This window comes from Lathamus discolor, chromosome 3, assembly GCF_037157495.1.
Source record: "Lathamus discolor isolate bLatDis1 chromosome 3, bLatDis1.hap1, whole genome shotgun sequence".
NCBI classification, from domain to species: domain Eukaryota; kingdom Metazoa; phylum Chordata; class Aves; order Psittaciformes; family Psittacidae; genus Lathamus; species Lathamus discolor.
Window position 1 is genome coordinate 98,249,511 of NC_088886.1, and position 12,468 is coordinate 98,261,978.

General features: G+C 38.5%; 1 protein-coding gene and 1 long non-coding RNA gene across 2 annotated transcripts; one reads left to right on the forward strand and one right to left on the reverse strand.

Annotated features, from left to right (window-relative positions):
- Positions 1-491: 491 nt before the first annotated feature.
- On the forward strand, positions 492-9,393 carry LOC136011143 (pulmonary surfactant-associated protein A-like). The gene is made up of 7 exons (XM_065672809.1): positions 492-578; positions 4,012-4,136; positions 5,165-5,242; positions 6,535-6,616; positions 7,205-7,402; positions 8,036-8,113; positions 8,842-9,393. The coding sequence occupies exons 5-7, from the start codon at positions 7,255-7,257 to the stop codon at positions 9,216-9,218; spliced, it is 603 nt and encodes a 200-aa protein (XP_065528881.1). The 5' UTR covers positions 492-578; positions 4,012-4,136; positions 5,165-5,242; positions 6,535-6,616; positions 7,205-7,254; the 3' UTR covers positions 9,219-9,393.
- Positions 9,394-10,324: 931 nt separating this feature from the next.
- Positions 10,325-10,773, reverse strand: LOC136011144 (uncharacterized). The gene is made up of 3 exons (XR_010611232.1): positions 10,722-10,773; positions 10,436-10,470; positions 10,325-10,336 (listed from the first exon to the last, which is right to left on the reverse strand). It is a non-coding gene; the product is annotated as an uncharacterized LOC136011144 (long non-coding RNA).
- Positions 10,774-12,468: the final 1,695 nt, after the last annotated feature.

Genomic DNA, 12,468 nt, shown 5'->3' on the forward strand with positions numbered 1-12,468 from the left:
TAAAATACAAAAGATGGTATTTTCTTCCTTAAACATCACATTTCCTCACAAAACTATGACTGTTGCAGTGTTAAGGGCCACCTCTCTTCTCCCAAACCACTGAACATCCATATCTGGGGGAAGCAGGTAAGATCTGGAAGTTCAACCAGTTCAAACACCAGCTATTTCTCTGCTGATGTTATGCCAAGCACACACACAGACAGTGAGTCAAATCCACTGGGATCAAGCAGCATCTTTTCACAAATTATTTTCACCACTACCCAGTTTGGGGAATCTGGCGAGCAGTGGGAGCTCAATAAAGTACCATGAGTAGTGAATTCTCACACATTTTCCTTGCAGTGAGGAAATCCTGGGCTCATCAGTTATCATTTTCACACCACCTAAGAGGAAAAAAAAAAAAAAAGAAAAAAGGAAGCGCTGAAGTTAACATACACACATAAAGACTTCTACTTCATCTTCCCCTCCTTCCCCACATTTGGCTCTGTGGAGGGAGCCTACAGGAGCCTGGACTTGAATCTGGGTGGTGGTGTCCCTTGTCTCTAGCCTGCATTGAGGAAGAGATGGGATCTATCAACACGGTAATTTCAAGCCCTCTCAAGCGGGAAAGTGTTAACATCTTCAGATGCAAGAGATAAGGGATATTTTTGGCCGTAGAGGATTTTGGTACAGCACTGTATATAGCACTCCAGGTCATCTGAGAGCAGACAGGGACTTCGAAATGGAAAAAGTACACCCAGTATCATGTTGGATAGATCTCAAAACATGAACCTACTTTACAAAACAGCTCATTTTGAGAACTATGACCATGATACCATTTTGGCCAAAAATCTCAAATAGGAAGAGATTAAATCATGCCACGCCAAAAATTCTGACTTTGGGGTTACTTTGAGAAAAGATAAGGCTAAACTAGTACCCTTTAATTTTCCTCAGCTTAGCTCCAACTAGCTGCACTAAATCTGCTAGAAAGAGTTGAAGTTTCATTTAAAACTACCTCTATTTCTGGTGATTTAATTATTAGTAATTTAATGTGTAAACATTGTTAGCCATTTCTGAGCCTTTTATACACATCCTTTCTTAGAGCAAGATGATTACCTGGCATAAGAAGGCATCATGTTGAAGGAAGTGGAAAAACTAAACTAAAATCACTCTGCTAACATGATCTTCAAGACACTCGGATGCTTTTATTCCGGTTAAGAAAATTATTACTTTCTGTCAAAAGCTACTTTTTATTACATCAACAAGCAAAGCATCCAGCTTAGGTCTCAAAGACCAGTTTCTTTCTGCTTAACCCATTAATATTGGTGGGACAACAGAGGAGAGCACACAACAAATTAAACATGCATATGCTGCATAAAAATAAAACCTCTTCAGATTCAGTCAAAGAACTGCCAGGCAGCACTTTCCTCTCTGTGGTTCACACTGAGTTCTGTAAAATTTGAGGTAATTGGATGAAACACCTTGGTTATTTTCATAGAATATCTCCACATAACATCATAATCAGCCATTCTCTTGCTATGCACTAGCCTTCCCCTTACACCCTTCTGTAGCAACCATCCTTGTTCTGTGTCCAAAGTCTTCACTAGGCCTGATATTGAAAATATCAAGAGGAGGTCCTGCATGTTTATAAAAACATGCCCACATTCTTTTGCATGGATTTTATCTCCTAATTTTGATGAACTTCAGAGGGGGGAATAAACAAAGTCCAGTGTCAACCATCATACGTGGAAGAAATAAAATCCCCTAATAAAAGTAATATTCTACCAACAGGTTTGGAAAGCATTTTTATCTCATGGGATTCATATGTGATAATTAAAGTCCTGGTGAAGCTACATACTCAGTAGAATGTTACTTGGTTATTCTTTGCAGTTTCATAGAGGAACAGAAAAATATCCAGAAATCATTATTTTAGTCTTTTAGATGGCTTTCGTGTGTGTGTGTGTATGTGTAACCTTAGCATTTTAAACCTTGAAATGCTGCTTAAAGCACTTCATAGCATTTTTGTCTATTTTGCATGAAAGATCCAAATTATGCATTTATGCATCAACAGATTTTATTTTTTCTTAAATGGACAGAGAGGTGAGGCACAAGAAACACATTTTTTTTTCTCTGTTCTGTTACTGTAGGATAAATAATTTTGATAAAATCTATCCTTAGAAATGCAATGAGCTAAAATAATCCCTGGTGCACAATGACCAGACCAGGAAAAAGCCAGGTCAGTCTTTTTAAATTTATAATAATTTGCTACAGAAAAGCAATCTAACAGTAAGATCTTTAACTCAGGAAATAACTTATTCACTTCTCAAATGCTATAAAAGCTGATTTTGATAGTTAAGATCTCAGTACAAGTTAAAAGGTCACAAAAATTCAGTCCCTTCTGAAGCAAATGGCCTGCATATCACGTAAGAGAAATTTAATGTAATTGTTATTACAATATATGTAACAGTGAGAGGTTTTTCTAACCATAAAAGTGATGGATGTTGATTTCAGAGTGAATTTGCTCTGGTCTGGAGTGATATCTTTTATAACTGTATAATTTAATTAGGTATTTTAACTTAGAAAGACTATTAGCAATTTTGAGCAGTCAAAAACCAGTCTCCCAGCCCTATCAGTCCCCACTACATGTAAAGAAATGGACCTTCAATTACAGCAAGCAAGTATTTTTCTGTGACTTCCTGATTTTTGTAGAAAATTGATTAAAATAAACACAAGTCCCATGGTTCCTAGGAAAGATGAGTTCAACACCAGTGAACATAGTAACTGGCAGGATGCGACACAAGCTGGCAAGGCTACGTCCTCTAAATTGTGCCCAGTGTCTCCTTTTTTCATTATTATTTTTGAAGCCAAGTTTATAAAAATAATTATGTTCTCTATTTTTTTTCCCATAACATATATGGTGGAAAAATACCAGTACTTGCTGCCAGTATTATCCTAGCAGAGCTGCAAATATGTAGGCTAAAGGTTAATTGTACATTTTACATTTATTTGCAGCTTTTCTTTACAAGAACAATAAGTGCAAATGGGAGAAAGAATATTTGCCACCACGAAATTTGTTAGCTGGTTTTGAAACCACACTAAGAAGTGGTAGAAATACTAATGGCCCAATTAGAACTCTTATGAACCAAAGGAAAACAATGTTCTTGGGAGTATTGTGTAATGGCATAACAGACATGTTTGTTTGGACCACAAAGAGTGTCAGATTGCAAGTGATTTTCATTATCAGGAGTACTCTTATATATTAACTGACAGTTATACAAACACACCTGAGTTTAAAGCACAATCATGCTTGGGAATGAGAGGAGCACCTTTAAAAATTATAAGGGGACTTGAATTTTATTTGAAGTCCCCTTGAAGGGGACTTGAATTTTATTTTCTTCTCCTGATAGGAAATCAGGGTTTGGCAGGATTTCATACAATCACACAATGGTTTGGTTTGGAAGGGACTGTAAAGGTTCCAACAACCCTGCCGCAGACAGGGACACTTTGCACTAGACCAGGCTCCTCAAAGCCCCGTCCAACCTGGTGAACACTGCCAGGTCCTGTTAAGCTTCTCATCAACCAACACCCCTTTCTCCTCAAGGCTGCTCTCAATCCAGTCTCTGCCCATCCTGTACTTGTGCTTTAGGGAATGCCCCAAGCCAGGTGCTCAAGTGTGCTAAGCCAGGTGTGATTCCAGGTGAAACTTGGAATGAAGCTTTCATTTATCTCTGCCCTTGTGGCTCAGAAGCCAAAAGGAATGAGACAGCAAAGGTACCTTAACCCTTGAGGAGGATGAAGCAATGGTAGTTATGGTAGCAAAGACTATAGTGAACAATTTAATCATCCTCCACAGATAATGGAGGACAACTGCAGAATATATGGAAAAACAGTTTCATTTCATTCATGGACATGAGGGTTTTTTTTTTTTTCTCTCTCCCATTAGAATGCTGTTTTGCTATTAACAACTACTGAAGAGATACTGTCTTGTTTTCTATTTGTTACAAACACAAAACATTATCTTCCTGTGTTTTCCAGTTTAGCTGTATAAAGTGCTATACCAGAAGCACCTAGTGACTTCCACGTGAATCCATCACACATAACTTAAATCAGTGGAGCAAGGTGACAGCATCATTTACAAGCACTGATCACACTGACAACAGGTAAATACCGTTCATTAAAAAAAAAGCCATGTTGAAGTTTGCCATCCCAGATGTCCATATCTTGCCGAGTTCTCTGCTTCCTGTTTCTAAAGCTCAGCAAAACTAGCCTCAGCCCTCTGCTGAGAGAGGGAGGACACTAGAGTCCTGCATGTTCTTCCTGATATTTCAGGGCATAAGTGAGTTGCTCAGGGCAATGATTTGGAAGAGAAAAGAAAATGCAGAAAGCACAGGACAAGGTAGTAATAAGATAGGAGGGAAACAACAGCAGAACAGCATAAAGTCAATGTGAACAGAAAACATGAGTGGAGTTGGGGTCATCTAAGTAAGTACAGAGAAAAATGAAAGAATTTTCAAGGTTGAGGTATGACTAGCACTATGAAGGAAAAAAATAACTTTCAGGAGGTTAAGTGTACAAATGACTGGCTAATAAACAGGGTCATGGAAGGAACACACACCCACTTTCATAATCCAAAATTCAATTCTAGTGTCTGCATTTCTCAAAACAGTCAAGAAAGGAGTGTTGACTAATGTTTGTCTTTAGCATGTTTTGTGTTTCCCTACCTACATTGTGCAATGCAACCTGCTCTCAGAACATCCTTTATTTGCTAAACTAGCATTGAAATTATAAACCTCTCAATTATAGATGTGTAAACACAGAAAGGTTGCTTCAATACTCAAACCTCATTTGTTCTTTATCAGATCTGTATCCTTGACTCTGAGCTTCTGTGAGATACAGACCAAAAGAAAACAATTTACAAGTTATGACAGTTATATCGAATATTCCATTAGACAATTATAAACAAGCACAGTATAAATGCAAGAATGTTTAGGTGTCTATTTTAATTTGCTCCGTCTTATCAAAATGCTGATGAAAATCAAGAGAAGTTTAGAATCTATCAGATCTACATCAGTTCTTCTCAGGAGTCCACCACAGTCACCCTCCAGGTTTTCCAGGCCATTAGACAGCATGTGAAACCCAGTAATGGGTGCTAAGCCCCATCCTCTTCTCACGCTTCCGTCACATGCAGTTTCTTCCAGATGCAATCCTAAAATTACAAAGGCCCAGGTGCTGCAGTGACCTTTTCTAAGGCTCCTTTGGATACCAGGTAAAAGCCTGTCTTGTGTCTTGGGTTACTTTGTGAGGTTTTTGCTTGCTTGGTTTTTGTTCAGTTTTGGGTTTGGGGTTTTTTTAATAAAACAGTTCAAAAACTTCAGCTAAAAGAATGTTAAAAGCAGTAATTCAAACATTCAAAAGCTAAGAAACTTGAAGTTTAACAAGAAACATTAAACAAAGGTTACCCATACAAACAGCCCTCTTCTGTCAGCATACATGCAATTGGGTACTGCTTATTTATTTTTCACAGGACTGGTGCCTTTTCCAGGGCACTCAAGACACAATGCTGAGGAATTAATCAGGTTTCTGTGGGCACATTAACAATGACAAAGGACTCTACATCAGCTGCTGAGCTACGTATGAAAGTGCAACGTACAGGTGCAGAGAGCCTGTGCAGGTGATCTGGCCTTGCTTAGATCCAGTAGCACTTTAGAATAGTATGGATATTGCTCACATTCTCCACCTAATCTCAGGGCACCTATTCTTCAACTGACTCAGCTTTTAGCTTTGCTGCATGCAATGAGGGTGCTGACCTGACACCACAAGGATGATGTGACCACGTCTTACACTTGTTGAACTGGAACACAGCTCAAACTCATTTTCTTAAAAATCTCCATTAAATAGAAACAACTCTTAGGTCAGAGTATCTTCAAAATACATGGCAATGCATTTGCATTTCAGCAATGATCCGTATCGTGAGGCCTCTGTACTTACAAAACTGGTTTAGAACAGCTTTTTTTTCACTGGAAGGTCATTGTTTTATTGGATAAAATTATTCATGATATATAAGCTTCCCCTGGAGTATCCTGTAAGTTATTTACAGAAGTGTTTATGTGGCCATTACCTTCACATGTGATGCAGTTGTACCGTTGCTTTTCTGTTTGCTGCTAGTATTAGGAGATTGTTTAGTTACAAGACTTCAGTAATTATCACTGACAACTTCTCAGTCTATAAAGAAAATTATGATGGTGTTCCTGGTGCATATTTCAGTTGAACAAGTTTTAGCTTATCTTCAGTGACATTTACAATTTAACGTTTACACAGCCGTTCTGTGGAAACATTAGCTATTTCAAATAAGTATTGAGAAATTCTTTGTTCTGCTTTAGGGTTGGGTTTTTCTAAACATGTGAAAGTGTTTCCACAAATCAAGAAAGTACCCTCAAAATTTTTCATCGCATTTTAAGAGTGTTTACCTGTTAGAGAAAATAAACCCCTATCATTCAAGTTAAAGTTCATTACATTTCTAATTCATATTATATTACATGTCCTTCTCATTTCCTGTAGATAACAGCATGAATCTCAAATTACATACCATATAAATTAGACCATTTAATGAGTCTTCCTTATTTCATATTGGAGCTGCTAGGTAAGTTGAACATCTTTAAATAGTTTTCCACTTACATTATGTTGAATGCTATTAAACTGCATGACAAAGCTTTCAATTTTAGATCTTTCTTTGTGTCTCAACATTTTTATTAAAGCTTTCACCTACTTTTACAGAGAATACCACCTGAGGTGAAGATACGTTGAAAGATGGATGCCATAATGGGAGAATAAGTTTTAACAATTGTTTTGCTCTTAAACCAATTGACAAAGACAGCATGTCCCAGTTTATCTTAACCTGGCTTTCTCTTATTAAAGCAGACATGCTTATTGCTCACGTGTAAAATTAAGGCTGAAATTTTAGCTTTTTGCATGGGGAAAAATGGCATATAGTGGCATTTGCTGTACAAAAGAGCTGTGAAGGGGATATTTTGGTGGTTTTTTTTGTCTTCAGAATCTTGTAGACAAGCAAACAAATACTTCAGTTATTCAAAATAACCTAACTTGGTAGTATATCAATGACTTTCATGTCACTAAGGGCAAAGCTTAAGGTACATAAAAAACCTTCAAACTCAGACAGCAAAATTATGACACAATGTGGTTTGTTGTGTTGTGTTTTTTTTTCATGCAGGACTGTACACTGGAGAGTAAAACAACTTGTTTTACATTTGGCTTTAAATAATGCTGGCTCCACAGTTGTTCCACAAAATCTTAGGCGTAGCTTTTCTCCTGCTCCTATGCTGTGCTCAAGGTAAACCTGCAAGAATTCTTCAGCTGCCCAGTGCTGCACATATGCCTGAAAATGGGCTAAATGAAGGATTTATACCAGGTACATGCAGTTATCATTTCATTTTTATCTAGATGTATTATTGTGTTCCATTTTTATGCTTTGTAAAACTCAGCAATATTTTGTATAATCTGATGTGGGTTCTACTTCTAGAAAATAAACAGATCTTTACAAATTCTTTGAAGGAAGTAACATGCTTAAATCTCTCTTACTTAATGATACTATGGTTCAATTCACAGAGAAAAGATATTGTCCATAACACATGACACAAGAAATTTGTTTCTAGGTGTTAGGTTGGACCTGCAAGCAAGCGCTCAAATAGCCTGAAGGATTCTGTCAACAATTTCTAGACATAGTTAAAAATCAACTAAAACTACTGTGTGCCAGTTCTTTGCCTGGGCTGGCTCAATCACTTAAAGAAGGAAGACTAATGCAGTTTGCTAATACAAGTTTTCCATAAACATCACTGATCTGCAAGTAGTTTCCAGGAATGTATTCCCTCTCCTTAAAAAGATCAATGTGTGAAAAGATACCCAATTTAAAATACAGCAACAAACTAAAATAGGCCAAATATTTAAAAGTGAATATTCATTTCACATTATTACTTCTGTTTTACCTTAAAAGCCAACATTCAAACTGTAACACAAAGTGCGTAATAGCTGGTTTTGTTCATAGGTTTCCTACCGCTGGCTGATAATGAAAAGGAAGATGCTATCCGTCAATTAGATCATGAGATTTCCAGACTTGAAGGAGGTAATTTATCTGCCTTTGCTTTCTGCTGTAGTCGGATTAGCGAGCATAAACAAGATGAGCAACAAAATGGCTTATAAGGAAAAAAGGCAGAAATTTCTGCAGTTCTACTGCAGTCTAATTATATTCTGTTCACTGTTAGATGGGAAAGTGATAACTCTCAAACGGCGGGGAGGGATGGATTACTTTTTCATAACTAGTGGAAGACACCTAAGGTAAAGTCAGAAATGTACCAGATTAAAATTTCTGCCTTGCAGAAGTGCTCCATGGGCACCTCATGCTTCAAACAGACTAATTGAACACTAAAAACATAATAAAGCAATCACAACCAGATCACATCTAAGGCCCTACTAACTCAAGGACTGACATACACCCTTGTATACTGCAAACTGCATCAGAGAGCTTGTACAGTCTCAAAGAAAGCATTATACTTTTCCAAATGTAGAATTGCTCATTCCCTTCTCTCCTTCTTCAACCTCTTTTGTGCTTCTCCTATTTAATTGTTTATTTATGTGTTTCTTCCCTTCCCACACCCCCCTTTCTCCTCCTCTCTTACGATTTCTTCTGGCATTTCAGTGTTCTTTTCTTTTTTTTATCTTTATTTTCAAGTTTTCCTCTCTTTTACATTTTCCTGGTTTAATTCAAAGTTATAGAGGTGTCCTGGTTTTGGCTGTTTAAACAAAAAAAAAAAAAAAGCATGAAAGAGTAACAGCTTTCACCTCATCTTACAGTTCTCCACTTGGAAAAGATAATAACAGCAGCTGGAGGAAAAATATTTTCTACCAATGGGAAAAAAGCCAATTTTGAAACTACACTGAACACATGTAAAGAGGCTGGAGGGTCTATTGCTACTCCAAGAAGCCTGGCTGAGAATGATGCTATTCAGTACTTTGTGAAAAGTTTTAATACCTATGCCTACCTGGGGATAAAGGAATCTCTTATTCCAAGCACATTCCAGTTCCTAGATGGTACAAAGCTGAACTATACTAACTGGCATTTAAATGAACCTTCTGGCAAAGGGGAAGAGGAATGCGTGGAGATGTACACTGATGGTACTTGGAATGACAAGAAGTGCAACCGGAATCGCCTTATTGTTTGTCAGTTTTAGTGCTTCCCCCCACCACACTCTGATAGACTCCCTAGAATACACTTGCATATCCTTTGTCTCTTCATTTGTAGCTAGTGAACTCAGATAATGCAGCATGAAAAATAAGTCACTCTTTCCCAGCCTGGTTTGCCTTTTAAACAAATGCCAGCCATAAAGGGGAAATTACTTAACAAAAGCAGTGGTTATTTTGTCTCTTCTGTTATTCATTGCCCACTGAGTTTCTCGATATGACTGCCTACGAGTTCCCTCTACTCTGTTAGCCTGCTGACATGTTACAAAAGCAGAATAGATTACATGGGCACATACCTGAAGCAGCTTGCAGACACATGATCTTCCAGCACCCCTTTACCCACAAGCCTCTAAGTTGTATTTTGATCCCTTTCTGCAAGCTTCCCTCAAACCTGCTCGTACACTCCACTACCACTGCTGTTGCTCAGCCCTGCATTTCTTTGGCCATCTTCACGCAGAAGAGACCCTCTGAAAGGAAAAAATAAACAGTGCTGCTAGGGTGACACAGAGCTACGAATGAGCACAAGGGGGACTCAACCACCTTACCTTTCCCATTTAGAAGCAGCAGGTCTTTAACCTTCATATACTGAAAAGTGGTGGCTAGAAGCTACGTGACCTGAGCCCCTCTAGCAACAGGTAATCTCTTTCCTGAGTCAAAGTGGTAGCAGCACAAGCTGGCCAAGGTCCCATGCCATTTAGATTGTGTGTGGAAGAAAATACACAGAAGCTGACAGGAGATAAATGCCCATGCGGTTTAGGGAGATAAGCAGAATCATAATTAGACCAATTTTAAGCTAGATAGTAGAGAGATTCAGATACAGCTAATTTTTGGGCACCAGAGATGCTTGGCACACCTCTGTAGGAATTTCTATCGGGCTTGGTGGATGCCTACATTTCTGAAGCAATCTATACCCTGCACTCATTAGGAAGCTGCTCAGAGCCTGCACCCTTCAGCTGAAACTAAAGGATTAAGAGAAAGCTTTCCGAACAACTTTATTACTGGAGTCCAGTCACTTACGAAGCTGAGTATTCCCACAGTTAGGTTCACAGTTGTGCAGTGTAACAGACACATCCAGAGATGTCTATAATATTTTTTTCCTTCATAAGCTCTGTGACATGGTACAAAAGCTGTTTGAGCATCTGGGCATGACTCCTGGGCATGCCTCCATATACATAAAGCCAGATGCCTGGCTATCAGCCATACTCACATGCACTTTGTTAGTCCCAGCTTGGTCTTGAAAAGCTGAGGAAGGAAGCCAGACCAGCTCATCTTACCCTCTGTGTGACAGTCAGACAGAACAGTCAACATATAAACATAACTGGGGAGAGAAGGTGAGTTCACAGCTGCTGTGAATGCAGGCGTCAGCAAAGGTACTGCTTGCAGACTCATAGCCATGCACATCCCTGTTATTCCAGAGCGGCAACTGGCCATAAACAACATTCCTGAACTGGCTTAAATTCAATTACTCAAATATTTTGAGTATACGTTCTCACCACCTGCTCCGTGACAAGACATGGATCCTCCTGGCCTCCATTCAGGCCTTTGCTTGATTTTATGGCCTGTGAATCATTCTTGCTGTTATTCTCTGTAAAATAAACAATTTATCTTACAGCTATTTACCTAGCATGATGAATACAACACAGCTAATGTCAAACCAAGACACCTTTCTGCTTGAACAATTTGGTGTCTGCAGGTGGTCTACCTCCATAGGTTACTTAATTATTCACTCCAGCAATATTCAAATCCTTCACCACTAGAATGCATACTAGATAGGACCATGTTTTCCTGTTTCAGGGGCTGTAAACTTATCCAAACATATGCACAGAGGAAACTTTTGTGAGCAAAGTCCTCAGTTTACCCAAAGCATCTTTCTGGCATGTAAGGAGCCAGTAACAATGTCCTATTTCTGGAGTTTTCCACTCATTGTATTCCAGTGAAGTTTAGGAAGTTTACAATTATTAAAATCAACCTGAGAATGAAGTTGGAACCCCCCAAATGTTTAAAGATATGGGAAGTTTTTTATTTTATCCTGCTTATCACCAGGGGGGTAACAGTTATCTTAAAATTAGATTCTATTACAGGTGTGTGAAAGAAATTGGCTGCCTTCAGTTCCAGTCTAATAAATGTCCTACATCAAAAGTGTTCCACCCTCACCCCACGTTTGGGCATCTGATCCTGTGGACTCCCACGGAAGAAGATAAAGGACAGTGCATCACTGTATAGCTATGGATGCTAGCCCCATGCATACACTCTAGCTACTTGTGGTACTAGATAAGAACTTAAAGCTTCCAACAAAGCAAATATTTCTCACCCTACCTGAAGTTGCTCCCTCCAGCAACCCTGCTGGAAGCAGGCAGGTCTAGAACCAGTAGTTTTGGCCTGAAAAGGAGATTGGTTCATCATTTGGGCACCTAATTTTTTTCCTAAATCTGAATGAGAGGGCAGCACTGCACCTTCTGGTTTGTAGAAAGACAGCATTCCCCTAGGCTGGCAACTGCTTACTTCAAAGTTACTTTGTGAAACATTTAAGAACGAACTTTATAAGCCTAATATACCTTATCCTAACCTCAAATACTAGTTTTGGCTCGTGAGAATGACACCACTCACATATCTACCCATATCTACCCATATCTACCCATACACGTACTAGATTACCCAGCTTGCTGACCAGCCAAACTGTGGTGATGTTCAATTTTCAGCCAATGGAGGTTCCTGCTTCCAAAGGTAAGAGTAATAACACCACCACTAGGATTAAATAAGATTAAACTGTTACTAATCTTAAGAGCTACTGAAAAAAACAGGATAAGCAGATTTCTTGGAAAAAAAAAATATTAAAAGAAAGCTGGTTTTGGCAATATCGTTGAAATATTAGTGCCAAATATCAAGACAGATGGAAGTCGCATGTCAAATTTGGGGGGAAACAAGTTACTGATTCTGCCTTGTATACTGGAAAACAACAAAAATCTTGGGAAAAATTTTTCTTAACAGTTATTTTCTGTAACAATACCATAGTTCATATTTTCTGTGTTTTGTAAAAGTTTGAAAAAACCTATTGCCAGTTAAGTGAATTTGAGGGACTTGCTTGAAATCTGAACTTCGGTTTCCATAGGTGCAAACATACACTCCTTTGACGTATCCGTGCCAAGACAGATAGTTGCACAGACTTAAATATCTCTATCAAAAGATTTTTAACTCGGGCTGCAGTTTGGCCTTCACATCTTCCCTTGTCATGAGACAAGT